Source organism: Anas acuta, chromosome 3 (genome assembly GCF_963932015.1).
Source record: "Anas acuta chromosome 3, bAnaAcu1.1, whole genome shotgun sequence".
In the NCBI taxonomy this organism is placed as follows: Eukaryota; Metazoa; Chordata; class Aves; order Anseriformes; family Anatidae; genus Anas; species Anas acuta.
In genome coordinates this window covers 43,068,029-43,093,749 of record NC_088981.1, presented here as the reverse complement: position 1 = coordinate 43,093,749, position 25,721 = coordinate 43,068,029, and the positions used below count along the sequence as shown (strand labels likewise).

Sequence of the window (25,721 nt, the reverse complement as noted above, 5' to 3'; positions counted from 1 at the left end):
GGGCTAAGGGAAGGATCAGACACAACATCATGGGAACTGCAAGAGGCTGTACTTGTCCCCTGAGCCCATCCTACAATTCCTCACTCACTTTTGTGCCATGAAGGCCCCCCAGCCATTCCTTCTGCCCTCTGGGTATTGAGGGGAGGAGAAGACCTTGAGGACCAGGAGACAACACGGTGTCCCACGAGCCTCCCTGCCACACCTTCACATTTAAAAACTTTGGGTGGCTGCGGGCCATTTGAGCAATTTGCGGCATTGACAGGAAGGAAGAGGTGGTGGGAAGAGTCCCAGGAGGTGAAATGGAAGAACGGACAAGATGATGGCATGGCCAAGCAAGCTGGCGGGGCTGGTAACCCCAGGTGCCTGCTGGGGACCAGCCTGAGGTCTGACACTGGGATGAGGCATGGTGGCAGTGGGAGGGAGCCTGCTGGTGCCAGAAAACCCCGAGTGAAGGCTGCGGGGCGTCGGGGCTTACCTTGTGCTGCTTCCACATGGCTCCCAGGGCCTTGACGTCGTGCTTGCCGTGCCGGCCGTCCTCCAGGCACTGGTAGCAGACGGGGCTGCGGCAGCTCAGGCAGTACATGCTGTACTGCTCCAGCTCATGCTCGGCGCACGTCGCCGGCTTGCGCCCGCCGCCCGCCCCTTTCCCTTCGGCCCCGGGGGGGGGTCCGGGCTGGCCGGGCGGCGGCGCCAGGCGGTGCTTGGCGAAGGGCCCGCGGGCCGGGTGGCAGCGGAGCTGGCAGGCGGCGCAGTACAGCACCTCGCACTGCTCGCACAGCACGGCCGCCGGCTCGGCCGGGCTGCGGTCGCACAGCTGGCACCTGGCCGTGCGGCCCTGGCGGTAGCGCTGCACGATGGCCTCCAGCAGCCGGTTGCGCTGGAAGCCGCGGAGGCCGCGCTGCTCCAGCGAGGCGCTCCGGTGGCACTGCGGGCAGGTGAGGGACGAGCCCACGGGGCCGGGGATGGGGCTGGGGCTGGGGACGGCGCCCCGCGGAGCTGCTGCTGCTGCTCCCCCCGGGGGTGCGGGCACCAGCGGCAGCACCCGCACGCCGTTGGGGGACTTGAGGCTGGGCGTGTAGGAGCCGTAGCCGCTGTCGGTCTCGCTGTGCAGGCTCAGCTTGTCCGCGTGGTCCCCGCCGCCGCCCGCCGAGCACTCCGGGTCCAAGGGGGCGGCGGAGCCCCCGGGCGGCCCCGGGGTTGTCGTTGTTGGGGTCGGGGCCGGAGCGGCGGTGCCCCGCGGGTGGAGCAGGGCCGGCAGGTGCTGCTCGCTCTCCGGGGTCTGCACGGCGATGGTGCGGGCGCAGGGCAGGCAGACATTGTGCGAGCAGGGCAGGATGATGGGCTCCCTGAAGAGCGAGCCGCACACCGGGCACTTCAGCTCCTCTTCCATGGCCGCCGCCGTGTGCACGGGGATGGATCGGGGGGCTCCCCCCCACACTCCTCCCGGTGCCCTCCTCCTTCTCCTTCAGCACTCGGCGGGCGCGGACAGCTCGGCGGGGCCGGGCCGAGGGGCCGGCAGCCCGGGGACGCCGCCCGGTCTGGCCCGGCGGGGCGTTATGGGGGCGGCTTTATGGGGGCGGGAGGAGGCGGGAGGAGCCCCTGGCAGCGAATGAGGGGCCGCGCTCCTCGCGGCCGGGGAGGGCGAAAACAGCCTGGGAAGGGGCTCTCAGGCCGGAGGGGGCTTCCCTCGGTGCCTGTGAAGGTGCTGGGTGGGGCGGGGGTGCCTTTCCTCAGCGCCACGGGGGCTTTCTGAGCACCCCCCGGGGGTGGGTGGCAAACTGGAGCTCAGGGGCTGAAGGCAGCCCCCTCGGAAGGAAAAACAGCGCTGGGAGCCCCCCTTTCCCGTCTGGTTTACTCGGTTTGTTTTCATAGTGGAGAGGTTACGCGCTGCTGTTATTTTTTTTGCTCGTGTGCCTTGTCCGAAAGCCACGTCTCCAGGGACTTCAGCTCCCCTGGCAGATGCCTTTTTATTAAAATGCAAGCTGGTTGGGTCAGAGCAGCTCTTAAAAATTGCACTACTGACTCGTATCTAATAAAAAAAAAAAGTCCATATTAAACACATCGCCTCTCTCATAATGTTTCTTAATACACGATGATCATTTTGTGGCACTGGGTAGGAAAGGATTTTCCAGTTTCGCGTTTTCTTTTTGCCAGGTTATTAAAACTGTTGATGCGTAGAAAAGGAGGGAAGGGGACAGAGAGCACGCATATATTAAAGGTTCCCGGTTTTGCCTTCCTTCCTCTCTGCAGCTCTCCTTCTTGCCTAGATGTTCTCGTGACAAGCTGAGGGGAAAGAAAGTCCCGGGTGGCTTCAAGCTTTGTAGCTGCTCGGTTCAAGGTTGAAAGGGGCACGTTTGTCCTCTGGCACACAAAAGAAGAAAGCCCTGACCCACATAAACCCGCCTGTCTTCTGTCTAGGTATCTTTTTCTTTCATGGGACCTCTGTGCCAAGACTTGGAGTTGATAGAAGGGCTGTGTTTGGGCTGCCTCCACCCAGAAACCTCAGCCGTGCAAGAAATGTTCTCAAATACCATTGATTTCACAGCTGCCTTATGCTACTGCACTGCAAGAAAAAGCTGGGGGTGAAATGCTGTCACCTCCAGAGCCTCCATTCTCTGCTTTACCATCTGTCAGCAGTGGGAAGGGATGTATAATAAAGACTTCCTGCATCTGTACAGGTGAATCCAAATCACAATTTTCACAAATATGTTGGAAGCCACAGTCCTAACATAATTAGGAAGGCACCATAGCTTTTTTTATTATTATTATTTTCTCCCCAGGACTTTTGCTTTCTTTCTTTACCTGTCTTGTGTGTTAGATGAGAGCAATCATAAAGTGTACATGTATATTGGTAATAGCAGCTCTGAGACATATAAAAAAAACCTGGGCTTATCAGACTGGAACGGGTGAAAATGACTGGGTACAAACACCAAACCCTACCAGCACACCTTTACAGGAGCTTTTTAGCCATGGCTGACAAGTTCCAGACTTCTAATACAGTGACTTTCAAATTTCCATTTTGACCATTACTCTACAGTTTACATAAAAGTGTAATATTTTTTGCCCTTGGCTACTGAGGGAAGAAAGCATCTCTGAAGTGCCACTGTGATCAGTCAAACCGAACTCCTCCACAAGCCCGAGGTGGCCTCAAAGTGTATATCCGTAAGAGATGACATTTGGAATGCAAGCCAAAAAATTGAGTGGGTCTTCTCTGCCCTGTGATGTGACCTTTATCTTTCTCCACCTGCTTCATAAGCTTGCCTCAAACGTCTCTGTCCAGGAGAGCTCTGGCTCTGAAAGAAGGGAGAGCCGCGTGGGCTGGTGTCCCAGCTCATCTGTCAAGGCAGTGCTGGCTTCCAGGCAATTGCAGAGGGCGAGCACAGAAACATGTAGCCATGTGGCACCATCGGCTGCTGACCAAATTAGCGCCTACAATTGCTCTACTAACTGCTCTGAGGGGTTTAGGTTGCAGAGCACAGGTTTTCCTCCTCATGACAAGCGTTCATCTATCCAAAGGCAAGTGACGATGGGGGTGAGCAATCAAGACACCGCTATCATCTCTGCTGCCTCAGAGGCCAGAACAGAAACTGATCTAAGCACTGAAAACTGGCACCAAGCATGAGTGATCCCTGCAAACCCCACCAACTAACTTTGGACACCCTTAGTTTTGCCAAGAAACAGAACCCACTGGTGTTAACTGATGTTAACTGGTGTTAATGGAGTTATTCCTAAAGCTCTGAGCAGCCCGATCAGCCTGATAGAATCGGGCCTTTACTATGTTTTGTAATAAAGCCATTCTTATAACAGAGATGATCCCAATGATTTTTCCTCTTTTCATGTTCAAATGAGTCTTTAATCTGTTAGAACTGTAACTGCATAGAATAACCTAGAAACCCTATTCTGGCAGTCACGGCTTTGATCTTTATTTTAATACTTCAGTATCACTAATATCATCCCCTTAAACTATTTACCCTTTGTAAGAACTCATTAGCATCTTTTATATCCTCCCGGCAGGAAAAAAAAAAAGCTAATGAAGTTTATTTATAAATGTATTAAAAAGACGATGAGGCAGGTTGCAGTACAAGCCCTCAGTAAAGAGATTTGATTCATCTTTTTGCCTCTCTTGTTTCATTGCTTACATCTTTTTTTTTTTCTGTTTCCCCATTTCTTTTCTTGTACTTCTTTATATTTTAGAATGCCCTCACACATTAACCCCTTTCCAATTAGTGTTCCTTTTTTTTTATTATTTTTCTCAGCTTTTTTTCTTCTAAAGCTGTCCATAAAGGTCACTTCACTTTCTTCAGTTTTCTTCTTTTACCACGGCTGTTTCCCCACCCATGGGGAACTTTTTGATCCCAGTATTCCAGCATCGCTCCCACTAAGGGGCATCACTCAAAGCACACGTCCTGCAGTTTGAAGGGTAACAGAGAAAAAAAAATCTTTTCTCCACAGGCACTTATTCCATTGCAAAAAGAACTACAGAGAGAGAGAGTTCACAAAACCAGAAGATGACAAAACACATCTGGGCTAATGCCAGCATGTGTCTGGCAGTGTAAGGTGAGGAGTCTCGCTGCACCGTTATAAATGCATGTTGCTCAATTAGCAGGGGAGGATGCCCTCAGCAAGCACCGAGGACAATGCAGTTGCAGCTGCTGCTATCTCTGAATTTTAGGCTAGAGTACTAACCAGTGGATGTGTGTTTTTGGTACACACACACATCACACCTTGCCATTGCTCATAAACAAACACACCATGCTGTAACCTCTCCTCTTTCCAGCGTTACTAGCCGCAGCTGAGGCTGGTGTATGTTCTGTGTGAGGGGTGATGTGGCAGAGGCATGGGAGATTGCTTCCGCTGGGGATTAGAGGAAAAGCTGATGCATGCAGTCTCTGGGGCAGGGCAGCTTTGGAAAAGGTAGCTATGTGCTACCACTCTTCCTTATTTACCTGTTTTTGTAGATTTGCATTACCTACAATATGTAGGTGCAACAGTTTTGATTTTTTTTTTCAGCTTGCATTCAAGTATCTATTATGCTATTTAGGGTTTTTAAATGTTTGCACATTGATCTGTTCATGAAAGGAAAGAAGGCAGAGCTTGGCAGCAGCCCAGAAGAGTGCCACAGAAGCATGGCTGCTGATAAAAAGCTTATCTGTTGGCTAGCAGAAGACTGTATCTGTAATATAAATGCAGCTACATATTGAATTTTCTCTGTCAGAGGATTAAATCTGCCATAAAAAATATAATTCAAAACAGAGAACAATTCTATACAATGCAATTTTATTCAGACTGTCTACTGAGTGTATGTTTGTTATGATGGTTAAACAGCAAAAAATAACGCTTGATCCTAAATATTTATTGACAAATACACTCCTAAGTGTACTCTGGCAATCTATGAATTAAATTTGATATAGAGGAAATGCTGCTTTAAACACATGCCAACAACAACAACAAAAAAAGGTAAATTGGCACAAATTACAGTAAGAGGTCCATTTCAACACTTCTTAACAAATTTCTGTTGAAAAGAAATCATGAGGAAAAACAAAAGGCACTAATCTATAATCAGGACTCTTGAAAAGTAAGATCTCATGTTTCAGCGATGCTGTAAAAATCTTTCAGACTAAAAGCCTCTGGAATCACTCCAGGGACATTCTGGCTTTTCTGCTATGTGAGGAGCCCTCTCTTTGTTGCTGTTTCTGGAGTGAGATCCTTTCCTTCTCTGCTAGAATTCAAACAGCGGGCAGCGACCTCAGAACGGTGCTCTTGAGAGGTGAAAGAAGGGAGCGCTGGACCCTGCACCTCCATGTTTAATGGAAATCACGATTGACATTGGGAGCATCATCAGTGCCTTCACAAAATGAGTATTATAGAGAGCTCTTGTAGCATTTTCTTCCTTTTTTTTTTTTTTCTTTTTAAGGTACTGTGCGAATTTCTTAAAAAGACATCTGAATTTCACAAACTCATGCTCACTGTGCCCATTTGAGCAAAGGGCTGCAAAAAGCTGTCCTGAGCGTGTACTTGCGGTCAGTCTCAACTCTCTGCCCTGGATCTGCCTCAGTTCCCTGCTCTGCCCAGCTGCCCCCATGGTCATCCTACTCATGGCTAAAAGAAAAAGAAGCTTATCTGGCTTTTTTGAAAAGCTAGCCAAGGAGTACGTAAAATCCAAAGTGTTCGTGTGTTCACTTTTTGCAGGAAGACTGGGAGGAGGTAGAAAACAATCACAGACTCATAGAATATCCCAAGTTGGAAGGGACACTCAAGGATCACTGTGTCCAACTCTGGGCTCTACAAAGAACCACACAAAAATCAACCCATATGTCTGAGAGCATTGTCCAAACACTCCTTGAACTCCTTCAGGCTTGGTGCCACGACCACTGCCCTGGGGAGCCTGTCCCAGTGCCCAACCACCCTCTGGATGCAGAACCTGTCCCTAACCCCCAGCCTGACCCTCCCCTGCCCCAGCCCCATGCTGTCCCCTCGGGTCCTGTCGCTGTCCCCAGAGAGCAGAGCTCAGCGCCTGCCTCTCTGCTCCCCTCGTGAGGGAGCTGCAGGCCACCATGAGGCCTCCCCTCAGCCTGCTCTGCTCTGGGCTGAACAAACCAAAGGACTGCTCCTCAGGCATCTTCCCCTCCAGACCCTTCACCATTTTTGTAGCACTCCCTTGGACACTCTCTAACAGTTTTCTATATTTCTTATACTGTTGTGCCCCAAACTGCACACAGTACTCAAGGTGAGGCCGCACCACGGCAGAGTAAAGCGGGAAATGATGGTATTCAAAGCATAGTAGGGGGGCAAGGGTGAGAGGAGAGGGACAAACACCCTCAACAAAAACGGGGGAAGAAGAACAGATGATCTTAACATGAAGTGCTAACATTTCATAAGAGCACAAGATGGGCTGAAAAAACAACCAACACTTGAAAATGAAACAAGGCTAGGCTAGGTATTGTGTGTATACAATTGTAAAGTGGATGTAAATTGCCACCATGTGGCAATCTCTCCACATACAAAGAAAATACTTATATAAGGGGGATAGTGAATTTTTGTCCCTGAAAGAGCAGGCAATATACTGTGAACTGAGCTAGGGAGCTGATTGCTTTGTGACTCACTGAGAAAGGTCTTTTATCAAGAACAGAGGCTTCCCTTCCTAAGTAGCTTTTCTCCAGCTCTAATGTACATAAGAAAAGACAGAAAATGTTATCATTGTTTAGCAAAAGATAACAGATAGAGAGGAAATTTCCCTGAGCCATAAAGAATCTATAAATACCCTAGCAGATGGGCTTTGTTTTTCTATTCTGGAAGTAACTAGGGATCAGACCTTCTCACAAGGCCTTCAGAAACTGGAGAAAGACCTGGAGACCTGTACAAACTGCTTTGGCTGTAGTTACTGGGACGAAATTCCCATGAAGTTCTAGTGGGTTTGATCAAAGCCTCCTCTATCCTTTGCAATATCATCCAGGAGCACTGAAAATCAGGAGGAGACTTGGAAGCTGCATGGAGAAACCAGGAGTAAGAGCCAAGGAAGCAGGATCACAAGGAAGAAATGTAAGAGATGATCATGTTTGAGGCACAGATGGAGAGCCTTCAGAGCAGGCTGCAGGTGTGGGGACTGCCTTGGGCTTGCCCTTCTTTTTTTAGCTTGGTTTCTGTTGCGCAAGCAAGAATTCATACATCTGTATGCATCAGAGAGTCAAGACAGAAGAAATCTCTTGTGAGCACAGGCCTGGGCCAGGCTGGGACTCATGCCTCATCAGTTGGTGACTAGACGAGCACTGTAATCTGGTGTAAATCCATGTCATTGCTGTAAAGGGAGGTCCTTTGTGCCACCGCCCTTACCCATTCTTTCTCACAGCCACAAGATAATAATACTGAAGGGCTCAGAAAGGCTGGTTTCCAGCATCAGCACTCTGATCCCCAAATGCTGGTGACTCCACAAGGACAGGAGGGGAAGGGAGTGGCCCCTAGCAGCAGCTCTGAGGGTGATTCAAAGAGCAGCGTGGCCATGGCCTGAGACACCAGCATTAATCAGGTGGAGAGGCAGGTCCACAAGATGCCAAGCTTGATATACTCGTTTTCGTCAACACAACACCTCACGTACCTGAGTTTTATGTCCCCTCTCTCTCAGCAGCTAGCGGAGGTGCCCAGCGGGAGGGAGGAAGTGGAAACCAGCCAAATCAACCACACTCACGTCAGCAGTGGGCTTTATGGCTTCATTACATTTTCTGATTTGAAAAACAATTTATTCCTGCCTTTGTGCTTTCTTTCCCTTTGTGACATTTTATTTTCATCTATTTTATGTAATATATAAATTATACATACTATATATAAAATAATATAATAATACAGTATATAAAATATATTTTAAATAATATAAAAAAAATAAATATTTCACATTATTAAATATGTAGAGATGCTGCTTCCCTTTTCCTTCTGGTATGAGCAGATCCCTCTGCATCCCCTGCAATGTAGGCCATCGAGGGACATACGAAGCTGTCATCATTTACAGCACTGAGCAGCACTGAGCAGCATTAGGATAGAAGAAACACAAAGCCCTCTCTGGTCCAGAGTAAGAGGGTGCATAGACAGCTGTGAATCCTATAAAGCACACCAGACAGTCTGGTCCATCAGATTTAAATTCTTATTTACAATGATTTTGCACCATTGTAACCGCTGATTGCAATAGCAGGAGATCCTTTTTTCACCATAGTGTGGACATAATATGAAGTATGTATGGAATTGAGTATATACGCAAACCGGTTCCTCCTTCTGTTTCTACTATAGCCCCGTAGGAATGGCCAAGCCGTTTTCAGGCCCCCTATTCATTCCTCTAGCTTAATCATTTCTCAGTACACAGCATGTGGTAAGCCAGAATTCCATAAATCCCACTTCTTCTCAAAAAAAAAAAAAAAAAAAAAAGGCATTATCAATCTGATTTCAATTTTTTCCTCATACTGGCTCTGATACCCACAAAGATAAATGAAATGGTAATATATGTGAAATACAAAATCTTCTGCACGCATATTTAAAAACAAAGATGTCAGCACATTATCCCAGCTGCAGAGAGATCTCCCCCCTTAACTTTTTCTTCCTAAGTCTCTTGCCTCTCAGTTGATTCCACTTTTAATTTTACGTTTCCATGAATAGCAGAGAAATAAGACAGCTGAAGGGGACAGATAAGGGACTTAGTCCACAACAGCCACTATCCAACTCCAAATTGGATTGACTGGCTGAGTGCCCCAAAATCCTCTATGGATATGCAATTTAACAGAACGAAAAAACTCCTCACACAAAGAAAAATGTACAGGAAATACTGTGGCCACTTTACGAAACATCACAGCCCGGGCAATGTGTATACAATTATAGCCTTAATTCAAACAAAATGTAACATGCATGCTTTTATGTTACCCTAAGAAAAAAGAATGCAGCTGATTATTTCACTTGTCCTTTTACCAAATGTTTTATTTTTTAGTGAGGCATTACTCAAGGAAGAACATAAAAAAAGACTGTATCACAGCAGCCCAAAGATGAACCCAGTCCCTCTTGTCTTTAACAATATCCAGTAATGGATACCGAGAGAATACAAAAGAGTGTAACAAAACAGACATGGGAAAAAAAAAAAAAAGATAATGAGAATCTGAGGAAGAGAAAAAAAAAATAAGGCAGGTGGAGGAGCTAAAAGAATTCCCCCAGTTTTGTAGGTAGTTGCATGTATGTACAGAGGCAGTTTTGCACAGAAGCAGCACGTGTCGAGATCAGCTCTGCTGCTCAGGGGCACTCCAATATCTGGCTGTGGAGAGGGAAGACCGTCTGGCCAGGCTGCCAGGGCAGAGTAGTGGGTGTTTGCCCAACCAGTCATTTGTATTATTATTTCTTTTCACTTGAGCTATCTCCCCTAGGACACAACCAGTTTTAAATGCAAGCAGAACTCATGCATTCTCAAAGTATGTGCTGGCATCTTTCTATAACCACCCTGTTGGTCAGAAGATAAATATTATACCAGTCCTACCATACTCCTTTGTCACAAACTCAGCAGATCTCTGTCCTGGAATTATGCTGTGCTGTCCTAATCTCTCCCTCTTGCTATTCTTCTTTTAAATTATTCCACTTTGCTTCACAACTTTGCCTCCCCTTGATCTCCTAATAGGATGGTGACCCCCTGATCCCTTTTCCAGGAGTGCTGCCTGCAACTTAACCTTTTCAGACAGCCAAACTTTTTTTTCTCCTCATTTCCGTCCTGCTGTGCCACCAGTTTCATTGTTTCCTTTCTACATCTCTATCTCTGCATTTTCTTTCATTATTTTTCTGCTAGGAAAATGCAGCTTAGCCTACTCACTGCTGAACCACCACAGTAGCTGCTGAGTGATGAAAATCACTGGAATATTAAAGAATTTGCAGTGGCTCATTTAGCAGCACAGCACATGTTTTGTACGAGGACAGTGTGGTGATTTACATTTGCTTGTAATAATTGGAATGTTTCCTATCTGAATGCTGCTGGCTTTAGGCTTTTTTTTTTTTTTTTTTTTTTTTTTTTTGTCCTTATTTGGTAAAATCTCCATCTGTGGTGTGCACAGGACACAGGTCAGCAAGTTGGAGTTCAGTGGTCGAGCATGAGACATATCTCACCACACTGCGCACTGCGACTGTCACAGTAAGGGTTTAAGGGTTTTGATGCTCAGGTAGGTACTTCAGTTGTTCTGCAGGCATTTCTACATTTATTTATATACATAAAATAACACGTATGTAGGTGTGTGTAAGTCCCCGGGCTGTGCCTCTCCAACGACAGCAGAGGGAGCTCAGAGGACGAGGTCAGGACCATGCCAGCCCTCAGGTGGGCCACGGTGGATGGTCCCAATGCCACCTCTGGAGACTCTGCCGGCTGAAGCGACAGCAAAGCCTCTGGCCAGGAGCTGGAGTGGTGCTGTGGAGGACAGGGAGGAGAGGGGTTTTGTTTTGATCATCATTGTTTTGATGAGAAAACAGTTTGTATGACAGACCCTCACTAAGGTGCAACCACCACTGACAAAAGTCCCCCATGCAGGCAAAAGATGGGACTTTCTAAGCTGAAACTTGTTTAAAATGCATGTAAACATGTTCTACCTGAGTATCTTTGCATAAGAAATACCTGTTGGTCAGTTCTGAGCTTTATTTAGCTTGCTTTTCTGTTGCTCTACCACAACCTAGAGAAGGTGGATGGGGTGAACAAGGTCTGCAGGAATTCTGGAAGAGGCTACTAAGGTGACCCAACACAGACCAGGATGGCTTTCTTTTTTGGATATTAGGAAAAAATTATTCTCAGAAGGAGTGGTTAGGCATTGGAACAGGTTGCCCAGGGAGGTGGTGGAGTCACCATCCCTGGGGGTGTGTAAGGAAAGGGTCGATGTGGTGCTTAGGGACATGGTTTAGTGGCCAATATTGGTGGTAGGGGAACAGTTGGACCAGACGATCTCAGAGGTCTTTTCCAACCTTAATGATTCTGTGATTTTATGATTTTTCTTGTACTTGTTTCCTCCACTTTGATATTTAAAATGTCTAGTATTTGTACTGTGCCATTTGTCAGTCCACTACTAATAACTGCAATAATAGTCACAAGATCTCTGGAAGTATTCAGGTGTGGTTTTGTGATGTTTTAAGACGCTCAGTTGAATGGTGTTATATAATAAGAAATCCAGACTATGCATTAAAATGTTTTATTTTACATCTCTATTTAAAAAGATAGCATGCCCTGCATCTGGATTACAGGAAAGAAGCTGTCTTTGTATTCCAGCAATACAAATGCAACATACAAACACATATATATACACACACAGCTCATCCTGCACAGCTGTTAATAAATATGTATTTTACATTTAGCCACTAACTGCTGTTCAGGGTTTCTTTCCAGATGCCCAGGGATGAGTTAACATCACTTTGATTACAGGGTAATGCATTCCCTATATCAAAAGCTAGCAAAAGGAGCTCCTTTGATAGCAAAAGAGACAGCCAGTGGTGATTACAACAAGCAAATGTCCTGGGGAGATGTTTGAGGCAAACTGCAGACCCTGATCAAAGCACAGGTACTGTCAGCAGCATAAGGTTAGTGGGGAGAAGCAGTATCTTTTATTAGACCAGCTTGCAGTACTGGAGAATATGGGCAACTCTTGATGGCCTTTCTTCAGGTCTATCAGTTGAGCTAATAAAAAGCATCCTGTCTCCCTAAATATGTTGCTTCTTCTGCATTTGCAGACCCCTCCTGAGACAATATTCCTACTGCTAAGGTAGACGTAATTTTTATGACAGACATGATTGATGCCACACTGTCTAACAGTTTATGGGAATAATTTAAGATCCCAATTATTTCAGTACAGAAATGCAGCTCCCAAAGAGAATTTATCTGATTTGTTGAAAGAGAGCTCTGTTAGAGAAAGAAGACACAAAAAGTTGAAAGATGTGTTTGTCAAAGCCCAAGAGTTCTAACATAACAATGGCAAAAACCTATTTTTGAACATTAACTGTAGCACAAAGCTGTCTGACATCTCTCACAGTCAGTCTCTGGCTTTGTGCAACTCAATTGCAGTGACTTCGGATTTTTATTTGCTTCTTAGTCTGTAGCCACTCACCCCTCTGCCCTACCTGACTGTCTGCTTGCCTCACCAAATGAGATGGAAAAAGCCCTGCCTTCACTTTCACCCAAGAGCTGCTGGATGGTCAGGAAACACATCCAAAAGCAAACAGAAAGCTGAGAAGAGCCCTGTCTACCTCACCTGTGTGGGGGATTCACTGCTTCTCAGCTCTCCCTCATCTCTCAGCAGCAGTTTCCTTGGCCCACAGGACTTGTGACCTCCATGGGGAAGGAGGCTGAGCTAAGATCCTGAGCCACATGTGACACTGGAAAGAGAAAAGAGTGGAACAGGGATGGAGAAGGGAAAGATTAACTGGAATGAGAATTTTTGCAAAGGCAACATTTGACATAGAGACGGGCAACAATTTGGAGAAGAGGGAGCCATGGGTTCACGTTTGGGCTATATGAAATGGATTTTGGGGTGGAAATTGATTTATCCTTAAAATAATTGGGTACCTTGGAGAATTCTGGGACAGAACTGAACTGGTGGGAGGCAAGTAAAAGCCCTGGGAGGCTGGTGTGTCTGTTTTGTGAGATGTTGTTTCAATCTGCCTCCCTTTCACCAAGGTGTGCTCGAGGTTCCTTCAGGGAAAGGAGCAAGACAAGAAAGAGTGGGACAAAATGATAAACCATGTCTTTATTTTTTGTGATACTAAAATGAACATTTCCATGAGGCATTTTGATCGAAGGTAATGCTGACATATGCTCCAGTTACAGATCTGCCAGCTTGCTTCCAAATTGTCTGTGAGCAGGAGAACATTTTCACCCGTCTACTCTGCTGCCAAAAAGGCAGGCAAGCAGGAGTGATACGGAGTGGCTGACTAATTTCCAAATGTCAAGGTTTGCCTTTAACTCTCTCTCCACCCCAGTTTCACGGAGGCAGGCTGAAGTTTGTGACTGCAGTGCCTTGGGCAAGAGAGCTGTTATTGCTCCGGATCTGGCTACAGATACTGCGCGTTGCTCCTTGACGTGTTCTGAAGTCTTGTCGCAGAGCAATCCCCAAGGAACGTGTCTTCATCTGTTTCTTCAGGGACTGCTTTTTCCAATCTGTGTAATACTGTGTGAGAAACTGCTGCAAAGTCCTGTGCAAATGTCAGCTGCACTTTGCTTGTCAATGCAGAGCTGAGCTCCTGTTGCAGACGCTGGCTTTGTGCAGTACCAGCATGTACCTGCTCATTCCTTTCACAGGCAGATAAGGTACGTTGTCTACAAGACTCTTCAGAGAGCACATCCCCAATTTAACACTAACACATCTCCGAATGTATTCCTTCTCACTGACAGAAAACACAGCGTTTCCCAAAATAAACACAACCCCAGCTATCCAATCTTTCCGTGCTCCTCCAGACAAACACCTGGTGAAACAGATGAAATCCTGACCTTTCCCTCACAGGCAGCCCACGGAGGCTGGCACAGAGGAGGCCTCCACCAGGCCCGTGGTATAGCCACGGCACATTAGCTCCAGGCACGTGCTGTGGAAACCCCCATCAGCTCTCAGGGACAGAAGTGATTCCGTAGCTGTCAGAAGTCAGTTCCTGAGGTACACGCAGAAATAAACAAGAAGCTTCTGCAGCTGTTGGGAAAGAGGCTGTCAGAAACGTCCATCAGTTTCTGTCCACCCAAGACTGCTCACGCTGTGAGCTGTCAGAGGGTTTTGACAGCTGTATCCTGTCGCAGCTGCAACTTCTGTGAAAACGCTGCAGGGTAATGCCAGATAAGTCACGTATAAGCAGGTAGGCATGGAAAAGCTACACACAAAGATGCAAACAGAGAGATGTGAGTGGGAAAATAAGAACTCTTCACGGAATCATAGAAGCATTAAGGTTGGGGAACACCTCCAAGATCATCTGGTCCAACAGTTCCCCAACCACCAATACTACCCACTAAACCACGTCCCTAAAACAAGTCTTCATTACACACATTAACTGAAATTTTGGGGAAAATAGGGGAATCACAGAGCACCCTCTTCCCTGCATGCATTTCAGCATAACTGTTCTTGTTTCCCCCCCCCCCTTTCTTCCTCGGTGACCCTTTTAATAACTGTTTTGGGGGTCCTATTTTCTCAGCACTGTTTCCAGCAAACTTTTCATTTCCTGTTGGCACATCTTTCTTCCTTACTTCTTCTCCTCCATTATCCCTTGCTACACACTTCACCCAGCTGTTGGGGTGATATCCCCTGAACAAGCACTTGGCATTTGCTTATTCTACCCCGTTTTCTTTGCTCCAGCCAAATCCCTGATGTTCTTTGAGCTCAGCTCCTTCTTCTCTGCAGAAGTCTTAACCTTAGAAGAGGCTCTTCTTATCTCTTCACCTTGTTCTTACTTCACTACTTCTTTTTCAATGTCATTATCTCTCTTTTCCACCACCAACGCAACCTTCACAAAGCTGCCCTTATGTTTCTCGTCTTCCAACCCCTCCTTAGACTCTCCTCATTGAATTTCCCAGAAGGATCCCTGCAAAGATCACAAGACCTGCAGAAACCCCTGCCAAAGTGATGAAATATGTATGGGCTCTATCTGCACAGATAGCGATAGCCCCTTCAAGCCTCCCGTGTCAGTTATGAACTCTGTTGCTCACATGGCATCCTGCAAAGATGATAAACTGAGCATGGACTCCCACAGAGAAAATAAAAGCCAGAAGGGCTCCCCTGGTGCTTCATATTACACTGAAGCTTCAAAAAGATACGGACAAATGCATTCAACCTTTGCAAGATGAGGAAGTACAGCAAAATGCTCCAGAATGACTCGTTTAAAGGAGGTTCAGGGATGCGATGGAAATGCACAGCACTGGGTTAAGATGCAAGGGTGACATAGAACAGGGTGGTATAAAACTTAGGAAACCTCAGAGCAAAAACAGGAGATAGGGAGAAAACAGAGCTTGGAAATTCAAGGTTCAGTTAACCCAACTGTTGCATATACAGGCAATCAGGACCAAGACAGCTTGGAAAGACTCAGGTCTGTCTCAGCACCTTGCCACTCCAGCCTGTCTCAGTGTTTGTCCCTAGACAATAAAGTACCTGACACTCTAAGCCCTCTGCAGCTTTATTAGTTCTTTGGCCCATATTGCAGTCATCCTAAAGTAGGTCTAGCGTGGTTTAAGTTGCAGAGGGCATACATAAGGGAATATCCTTGCAGATGGGGCTGTAGTCTTTTTGAAAATCCTAAAAGCTTAAAGTAGATAGCAATTTCCCAGCCACTGACATAAATAAATTATACAAGGAAAGCAGGCTAAAATGAGTTCAGTCTTTGGGTGAAGTGCAAGAAGAAAACGAGGTCAGATACCGCTGCTGTCTTACCAAAGCAGGGACAGGAGAATGGTCTGCAATCTTTTTACAGCCTTTCGACAGGTTCTTTGGTATGAAACGTGGCTCTGTCTGGGGCAAGGGTGCTAAACGGTCCTGAGCTCCTCGCCTTTTAGCGTGAGGCAGCATGAATGTACAGCACACCCAGCCAGCCACATCAGGGATGTGTCCCTCCTTCACTGCCTGGCTCACCCGGTGCTTTAAAATGATGTGCATGACACCACCACTGACATTCACGTATGCAATTCATTTTGCATTAGCGAATTTTGCAGGTCAAACTTCTGCTCAGAGCTAATGGATTCAGTTTCAACTGTCTTAAAATATAGCATGTTTTTTCTGCAGGTCCATTACAACAGGCAGCTTTAGCTTGATCTTTCAACTGCTTTTATATAACCATCTGCTTCTACACCAAAGAACAGATGATGAGAGCTAAACAGAAATTTATTCCTGTTAGACTTCAATAGAGAGCAGTGATGTGTTCAGGCTAGCTTCGTCGTGCTTCCTTCCTCTGATATTTATATTTCTGGTTTTGATCAATTAATCAGTTGTGATTGTGGGTTTTTAATAAACTGAGAACGCAAGAAAAAACAAGGTCTCCTTTTCTCTTACAGCTCTGGGCTACCTACCTCATGAGCATAAAACATTAAAAGACTTAATAATACCGCTACTTTTAGTCATCTTTTAACCTACATTGTTCTTGTTTATATTTTACTTGTGTGTTTAATTAAGTGGGCTGTTATTTATTTATCCTTTGTTTTTCATCTAAATACCAGTCAAAATGAAGCAGCGCATGGTGGCTGAGAAAAATTACCACACAGGCAATGTTTGAAAGACTGTAGTTGTGCAGTTCTGTGGATGCGAAGGGGAAGAAGAGCCAGAGGGGGACAATGCTTCCTCCAGGCAAGGCTGGCTCTGTCACCTGAGAGGACAACACTGAGCCAGCAGGGCATTGCCATTTCCACCGCCATCTGAGATGTGCCCAAGGGGAGCTGCGCTTTGCTGGCTCAAGCTATTTGCCTTCCCATCTGCTCAAGTTGATTTAGAGACGTGCGTTATGCAACCTGCTGTATTCCTGCGATGCCGGCGGTCAAATGGATGCGGCAGCACACTTAATGCTTTGAGGAGAAGTTTGGAGGAGAAGGAGTGGTTATTTCAAACCAGGCTTTTCAGTCTGCTGTGGTAAAGGTATTCCTATGTGACCAAAAAAGAAAAAAAAAAAAGACTTGAGGAGAGCTGAAGAAGATTAAAACTGAGAAAGGCTGAGGTGCACTCAATTGTATGGGCGAGGATTAATGCTTGAAAACCGGTCAGGACAATGCTAAAGACAGATTATCTGCACAGTTGGGGGTTTGGCAGGGAAACAGTGCTATTGTACAGCAGCCTAGGGCTGGGTCGCCTGCAGTCCTTCAGACGGTCTGGTACCGCTGGGCAGGAACATTTGCAGAGCACATGTTAAGTGCCTTCAGCTAAGAAAACCCAACACATTTAGTGGGTGCTTGTGAACTGTGATAAAACATTCCTATCAATATTTAGTTTAATGAAACCCCTCCTAAAATTCCCTACATTTTCTGTGATAAAACTATTTGACGGCGTGCTTTACACAGGCCGGTACTACAAATGACACAGTCTTTCCTTCCTGATCTCCCTTTATGGGGCTGTCACTCACCTATCAACTTCCACCAATACTTCATTAGCATCCACTTTGAGCAGTCAGCATCTCTGCTTGGCTTCCTCAGCCGGCTCCCGAGTTTCTTGGCCACCTCTCTTCTGCAAAACCCTAACACTTTGGGTCCGGGGGCTATATCCACAACAAGCAGGACATGTGCAGGCCTTCTACAGGGAGCTTATCCCAGCCAAGGACCTCACCAAGCTCCCTTCATAACTGAATTCATTTTCAGAAACAAGTCCAGAGCAGAGACAGAAAAGTATATAAGGTCTGAAATGATTAAAAAATGATGGTATTTTTAAGTTAGCACTTGTTTATCTTCTGATCCATGACAATTCACCAAAGCAATGTAAAATTATCATCTTATGTCTCTCCCTAGCTGTCTCACAGCAGTGTCAGAGCAAAGAATGACTCGGCAAGAAGCGAGCTGGTAAATATAAACAGCTTCATCAAAGGTGCAGGTGCCTCCGGGTGCACGTCACCTGCTCTTGCAGCACTGACAGAATAGTGCTGATCCTATTCTGAACACTTACATAATTTTTGGAACATGAAAGAGCTAGTTCTTGCTATTTTTTGCTTGAAGTTGAAAACTGGCAAGAATTGATAAGGATATTAAAGTTATTTCAGGTCACTGGTATTCCAAAAAGTTCTGAAAACTCCTCATTAATTAAAAAGCAATTGTACTCCAGTAATCGACCGTGTAAAAAAGATAAGTTAAACTCAAAGCAAGTAAACGTTGCACTCTAAACCCTATTTTTCATATTGTAGTGGCTTTATGGCCTTGCAAAAATTATGGTTTTTAACCTGTCACAGTTCTTTAAAAAAAATGCTGAAGGAGAAAGGTGAGTGAGAAGACCTGTGCTCCTTTCACCTTTCAGATCTGTAAACTCAAGGTCTGTTAAAGATCTCCACTGCTTTTGCCTCATTAGTGTTCATTTTGGACGGAAGCAGAAATCAAGTTATTGATGGGCCTTAGAACTGACTTTTAGGATAAATTACACTCAAAAACATATTGAGCAATGTATTTTTTCCGAAGTACATGGATACATCAGCACAAAGTTGCTAGTTACTGATGCACAAAGTTCACCCAAAGAAAGAGGAGGCTCTGAAGCAATGAACTTGAACAACGTCCTGTTACCAAAAGCTCATTTTCATGGCAAGTGCAGGCACTGTCAGTAACCATACTTCTGGTGGTTCCTCCTCAAGCAGTCTCTGTAGGCTTCCATCTTCCTTGGCTGACTTATCAAAGAAAGACAAAGGATGCTTTAGTTCATCTTTGCCTTGGCAGAACAATTCTTATTTTGGCAAACTTGCCAAAAAAACTTCAAAAATCCATGTTCTTGCCTTTTAACTCATTTGCACACCTGTTTGTTCCTGTCAGGGGCTGATTAGTGCAGCAGTGATTGGCTTGATCTGATCTCATTTCCAGCACAGATGTCGGGTTTTCACAGCTTCCCTTCTTTGCGGATATTGCTATCACGTTTCCCCCTGGAAGGGCTTTGGTCTTTTGTTTTGTTTTGCTTTGCTTTATTTTTTTGTTTCCTTTTGCAACTATAATATATACTGTAGATTGCTTTTTTTCTTTTTTTTTAAGGCTCTGTGTGATGTTCCAGATGGCACCTAGTTGTAACATGGTGAAGTGACTTGAATTCTCATACGGTTTGATCCTGCCACACGTTGTCTCCAACAATACAACAGGTGCATCAGGTACGGGCAGGAATCATTGCACTCCAGAACAGCTTTCACTTGGCAATACGGCTCTTGCCAATACTCTTCTCCCCCAGCATTTCTACTAAGGAAGAACAGCTCTGAGGAGCAAAGAAAACCAGAGGGACTTCACAGAGGTGAGCTGAGCTGAGCCTCTGAATCCCCCAGTGGGGGATCCCCCGCCAGAGCCTCCCTCTTGGCAGGCTCAGAAAGCTCTTGGGTAGAAGTCAGGGAAGCAACCACTCAGTTTGGAGAGCCTGAGAGGGGGCTTTTCTTGGTGGTGTGTGTGCGTGAATTGCTTTCCTGCTGTTTGAAATGTAAACCGCTTTGATGGCATTTCTCTGACAGGCTCACTTCGGGTAAAAATCTGGTATCGCAGGTACTCAAGCCAAGAAGTTATTTTCAAGCTTTATGTTTGCTGTACGGAATATATTTCAGTTTTAAATGCTGGTTATATTTCAAAGTTATTCCTTCGCCTCTACCATTACAAAAGTTGATTTCCCATACTAAATAAGGCTCGGTCTTGTTGCTGTTTGGGTGCCACGTACTCAAATGCTGCAAGAGGCAATGAACATAACTCAGCTAGCAGAACATCTGCCTCTGAGTCAGTAATTGCTGAGTGCCCCTGCACTGAATTCAGGGGTCACTGGGCTGCTGAATGTGCTGTTCTCGTATGAAATATGAAACAAAAATTCTAATCACTTGTTGGCCATTAAATAACTGATGACAGTTTTCATCAGAGACTCACAATAGCTTTGCTCCTCTAAGTGTGCCAGGTAATTACATTCTATCTACCTAAATGAACTTTCAATTACAAAGAGTACTTTTCTCCTCTAAACTATTTAGAAATAATGTTATGCACTGTTAAATTACTGTCCTTGACCTACCTCAGTAATAGACAAAGAGATCTGGGTATATGGAAGGATACCTGACCGCAGGCTTTGTCGCAGCCGCGATTCAGCAACCAGATTTTGTTCTCAGGCGTGCACTTTGGCCTCATGAACTCTGTGCAACTTGAGCTGCTGGGAGGTAGAGCAACCACTGACATCTGCTCATCACTCTCCCCTTCCGAGAGCTTGCACAGACGTGCAGGCTGTTTTCACCACCAGGCAGTACTCCAGCACAGGTGGGAGGTGCTAGGTGCTAATGGAATTTGGCCTGGCTCAACTGAAGGATATGTATTTTTTTTTATGGCCTCAGTTTTGCCTTTAATTATTCAGCACTAGTCTGTCTGCTTGCACTGGTGGAAGAGGAAGGTCGTTTTTCAGGAACACAGGTATGTCTGAGTATAAAATTACCCCTCCTTAAGAGCAAACATTATAGCTATACACGGCTGAAGAGTGTTTATCTTCTGAGCAGTGTAACCTGCATCCATCTCACGGAAAAATGTTATCTCACAGATTTTTACATTCAACCTGGAAAAAAAATTTCACCTGTAGATTTATTAAGGGAGAATGCAGAAGAAAGAAGCAAGAAATTATGTTTATTAACATTAGTTGAACATGGTGATATGCTGAAACTTCCATGTTTGGTTACAACTGAATGCCTTGCAGAGAGATAATTCTTTTTAGAAGTGATTGACTACGGCTCCCCACTCAAAAATACTGCAAGGCAGATATCAGACCGCTAGAGAATCTGCAATATTCTGCAATCCGTAAGCACAAATCATTCTTACTACTTGTGCACATCAGCAGGCATCCCTTTTCAGCAGCACTTCATTTCTGCCCTGCAATTTTGCCTGCAGATTTAGACCTCCCGTCATTTTTACCTCAAATGACCTCGGCACGGCTTAGGCGGCATCCTCAGGGTTTGACCCCGATGTAGGTCTCACTGAAGGAAAGAGTCTGCTCAGTGTCACTGGGATAATAAGACAAATACCCTCAAAGCCTGTAGCTCTGATCCCCTGGCTATCTACTTTCAGTAATCAGATTCTGGAAAGCTGTTACTGGAAGTCAGGAGCAAGCAACCTGTTGTTGGGAGGCTAACAAACTGAACCCAATGCTGGAGCAGCAGTAATAAAGGCCCGCTCAAGCCATCATTTTGAAGAGGCAAATGATTCAGCCCAAAGCTTATCAGAACTATACCGAGCTCTTAGGAAGCATGGGGGAAAAATCAAAAGGCCCTTTGAAGTTCTTAGTTGCTTTTGTATTTTTGATGCAGAAGGAGACTAAGGGAAGATGTTCAATGCCGTTGAGGGCTGCGGGCATGAGGCTCATCTGTTGCATAATTATCTCACAAAACTCTGTCGTGTTCTTTTATGCCTATGAATTTCCACATAATACTGGAATGATTAATTCCTACAACATAGTATTGTTTCTCATTTCATTGTGGTGGATTTGCTTTTACCAGCTGATATGAAATCCTAAAATGACTTTCTTTGTTAATTACAACAGAAAGAAGCCTCGTTCTGAAGAGGAGGGTGTTGCAGCAACATGAATTTGGTGGGGTCTAAATGCCAACTCTCTTTTCTGCTAGCTAATGTAATGGGGATGAATCCATGAGACTGGAGAGGTAGGGAGAATAGACTGATACTGTTACATCTGATTTAATGAAGTGAGAGGACACAGGAGATTTTAAAACTGGTGTTGCAGAGCACAGTGATGTACTATGGAGAAGATTTATAGTTTGATCTAAGGTTAAACAGAGACATGAACAAGCCAGATTTTGGCATCATCAGGAAAATAAATGACCAGTTAACTTAACTCCCATCAATTCTACTATCAGGCCAAGTCAATGTTTATCCTGAGTATGATCCTTCTATAATCCTAAACCAGAATTTCTGATATGAAAGTACAGACTTTGATTGTGTCTTTTCTTTCCACAACAAAAACTAATAGCATTTGGTAACAGATGAAAATGTGAAACAAAGAAAAGCAAAATAGTGTGAGAGAGGAATTAGACCTGTAGTGATTACAGAAATGTAACTGGCTATTTGCCATATGCACCCAGCCTTTGGATTTTCATACTGCTTCTTACTGCTTTCTGCTGGGCATAAATTATTCCAAAAATCCCTATCATCCTCATTGTGAAAAGGAGAGAGAGAGAGGACAGAGCTCTGGTTCGAGTAGCAATTTGTGAACAAAATAGCAATTTGTGAACAAAAAGAAGAAAAATACCTACGTGCATATTATTGCTGGCTGGCAGATGCCTTCAGTGGAGAAATTGTTACTCATCCACACTCACAGATCTCTACATACCAGTCCTTATATTTAACCTCTCTGGTTCTTCCTTCCTTTTGAACCCATTGCCCTTGCTCTCCCAATACTAATCAGCATTTCGTCAGCATCTACCCTTCCCATCCCCTATATATATCTCCTGATGTCAAAAGTTTGCTTTTCTAGTTCTCTATAAAAAAAAGGAAGAGTTAGCAGTCTGACTTCTCTACAGAAGAATAAAGGGCAGAGTTACATATTAAAGAACAGCTGAGGAAGGCAGCAGCACGAGTGCATGTGTGGCAGCTGTTGAAAGAGGGACAAAAGCAAAAGGCGGGTGTAGGAACTAAGGGGTCAGAGATCATAGCTAGCAGTCACTGGTTCGGACAGGGTTCTTGCAAGGACAGGAACTGGTGAAAAAAACGGCAACATGGGACAAAAAACAGCAACAAGTATCAAAATTGGGACTCTTAACAGTTTTATTTAAAAACACTTTTTGATGTGGTTTTATGACACCTAAGAATTGAACAATCTTTGGCTGAAAATCTAATTTCTGCTTGGCTATGCCACTATGTGGAGTTGTGTATCATGCGTGAATTGTGCCCAGCAACTTCTACATTCTCTTAGCCAAAGGACCAAAATCTGTAGCATTCCCAGAGCATCACAGAACAGCATCATCTGATCTCTGCTCCTCCACATCAGTGATGAAAACCAGAGGCCTCATGAGAAATAGAGTATATTCAAGGCATTCTGACTGCAGGAGGAAATGGAAGAGTAAACCACGCGTCACTAATTATTAATTTGTCTTCCATACGCCTAGTTTGTGATATCTGGATCCTGACCTGTCATTTGCAAGCAGTCGTGGCTGCAAGTTGACCCAATGAGAGACATCTTGCAAACAAACAGGACTTAAAAATGCCAATGGCAGTGACAGATGAGCTCTGGTGCATCTTGTTTGGCAAGTTTAAGATACCCCTGCAGCACAGTGGACAAAATGTGACCTTAGCCACATCACTGCAAAGGCTTAGAGCAAAGGTGCTGCCCTGCACAGGGTAGCTTAAAGTTGAGGCTCACGTCCTTCTGTCAGAAGGGTGGGATAACATTCAATTAAAGGTGCCATAAAGACATTTTGGGGTTGCTACAATACACGTTGAACTGCTGCAAAAAGCTTTATGTTCTAAGGAAAATCATCCCTAAGAACCACAAAGTAGACACTTAAAATTAGTAAACATGTTTTACCGTGACCTACCTTTAGCTCTGTGTCCTGGTTCCCTATCCACAGAACAAATAATAATACCATCTGCTATCACAGGGGTGTCATAAAGAAGAATTCATCAGCGTTTGTAGATAAGTCAGTTATTACAGGGGAGAGCATTATAGGAAAGGCTGCAGGAAACCCTCATAATCTATCAATCCAACGTGCTCTATAGTGAATATGTATCACCACATCCAGAAAGAAGAGTATTAGAAATGAGGTATAAATGATACACGAGTATCATCTATTCTCATAATGAATGAGGAAAGGGAAAAAAAAAATCACATAAGAATATAAAATTAAAGATATACCATAATGCATTTGCATGAGGAAATGGCCTCTATTCTGACACTTCCTAGTTCTTTATGACACAAACTACATGATGTATTTTTAATGTGTTTTCTTTTTTAAGGTTGTATCCTTAACAAAGGACACTTGTGAGTAACATTTCTGCATCTTGGTCCTAGGAAATAGCACAGACTAAGAGATTTATACAGCTAAAGAAAGCATGTTCCACAAAAGCACAACAGACAACTGTGAAAGACTCCAGCTTCCACTGTCACCGTGTTATAACTAGGTCAGACTAAATAAAGAAGTTGGTTTAGATTTTAAAGGCTAGCTAAGAACTTAGAATCACAGAATATCCCAAACTGGAAGGGACCCACAAGGATCACTCCTGCCTTCACACAGGACCACACAAAAATCAACCCATACGTCTGAGAGCATTGTCCAAACACTCCTTGAACTCCTTCAGGCTCGGTGCCATGACCACTGCCCTGGGGAGCCTGTCCCAGTGCCCGACCACCCTCTGGGTGCAGACCCTGTCCCTAACCCCCAGCCTGACCCTCCCCTGCCCCAGCTCCATGCCGTCCCCTCGGGTCCTGTCGCTGTCCCCAGAGAGCAGAGCTCAGCGCCTGCCCCTCCGCTCCCCTCGTGAGGGAGCTGCAGGCCGCCATGAGGCCTCCCCTCAGCCTGCTCTGCTCGGGGCTGAGCAAACCCAGGGGCCTCAGGGGCTCCTCACACATCTTCCCCTCTAGGTCCTTCACCATCTTTGCAGCCCTTCTTTGGGCACTCTCTAACAGCTTCATGTCCTTGTTTAATATGAACAAAGGCTAGGTAAGGTTGCCATCCGAGAGATGAGAACCCAGAAAGTAAATTTTTTGACTTTTCGGTTGACAAAGTTAAACAGCAAGCCAGCATAAAGATTGTTAATAGTAATGATATGGCAATAAGGTGCCTAAAGGCCCTGAGTGTGAAAAAAATGCACTTATAATCTAATGGGATCAGGCAAGCTGAAAAAAATAATTATGATAAGCCGGTCTAGATAAAATAAGAATATTCATGAGCTTTTCCAAATAGCTGTCATCTGGAAAAAAAAAAAAAAAAAAAAAAAAAAAAAAAAGATGAAGGGATTGGAAGGAAAGCAAATAAATAAGCTATATTTGCTTATAGAAAGCAGGAAGATAATAATGTGCCTACATTGTCAGCAAACTGAATCAATATTTTTGCTGTCAGACACATTTAGCCTGCAAGGACAAGGGCTTTCTTAATGCTTTTAATCTACAACAGGAATGGTCTGAAATGCGTTTAGTGTTATAAATGCTAACAGCACTATTTCATTTTTCACAATCAGCTGGGGCAGAAGTCACAACATGACAAATGGAAAATAAAAATCCTCTTGACTCTAATGTACAAAGCATTAAAATGAAGAGCAGATCATCTTAAAAATCAATCCCCGAAGTAGCACATAAATACAAATAAGGATTGGAAAAAGATTCCTCCACCGTAAGCCAGTTTAAAACAATTGTCAGGGGGGTTGATGAGAATGAAATCAGGAAAAAGCCACATGAATCTGCGAACAAAACACAAAACGGTGTGGAGGCTTAACTCCACTGCAGCTCCATAATACAGATATTAAAAATCACTGGATGTGGTAGGGATTTTTTTGAACAAAATACTGCACAAACAAAGCGAGGTTGTGGCAACAGGACTACACCTTAAACCATCTGCTCCTAGCAGCCTGGCCGGGCCATGGCAGTGTGCTCACAGAG

General features: G+C 44.9%; 1 protein-coding gene and 1 long non-coding RNA gene across 5 annotated transcripts in view; one reads left to right on the top strand and one right to left on the bottom strand.

Moving 5' to 3' along the window:
- TRIM67 (tripartite motif containing 67) overlaps positions 1 to 1,581 on the bottom strand; it is a 37,092-nt gene extending 35,511 nt beyond the window's left edge. For 2 of the 4 annotated variants that reach the window (XM_068676833.1, XM_068676834.1), the window contains exon 1: positions 476 to 1,581. In XM_068676833.1, coding sequence (XP_068532934.1) covers positions 476 to 1,390 — 915 coding nt within the window. In that variant the 5' untranslated portion in view covers positions 1,391 to 1,581. The remainder of the gene's footprint in view (positions 1 to 475) is intronic. The other 2 variants (XM_068676836.1, XM_068676835.1) reach the window with 2 other exon arrangements.
- LOC137853955 (uncharacterized) lies at positions 796 to 25,074 on the top strand. Its single transcript, XR_011094847.1, has 3 exons — positions 796 to 935; positions 4,453 to 4,557; positions 5,724 to 25,074. It is a non-coding gene; the product is annotated as an uncharacterized lncRNA (long non-coding RNA).
- Positions 25,075 to 25,721: the final 647 nt, after the last annotated feature.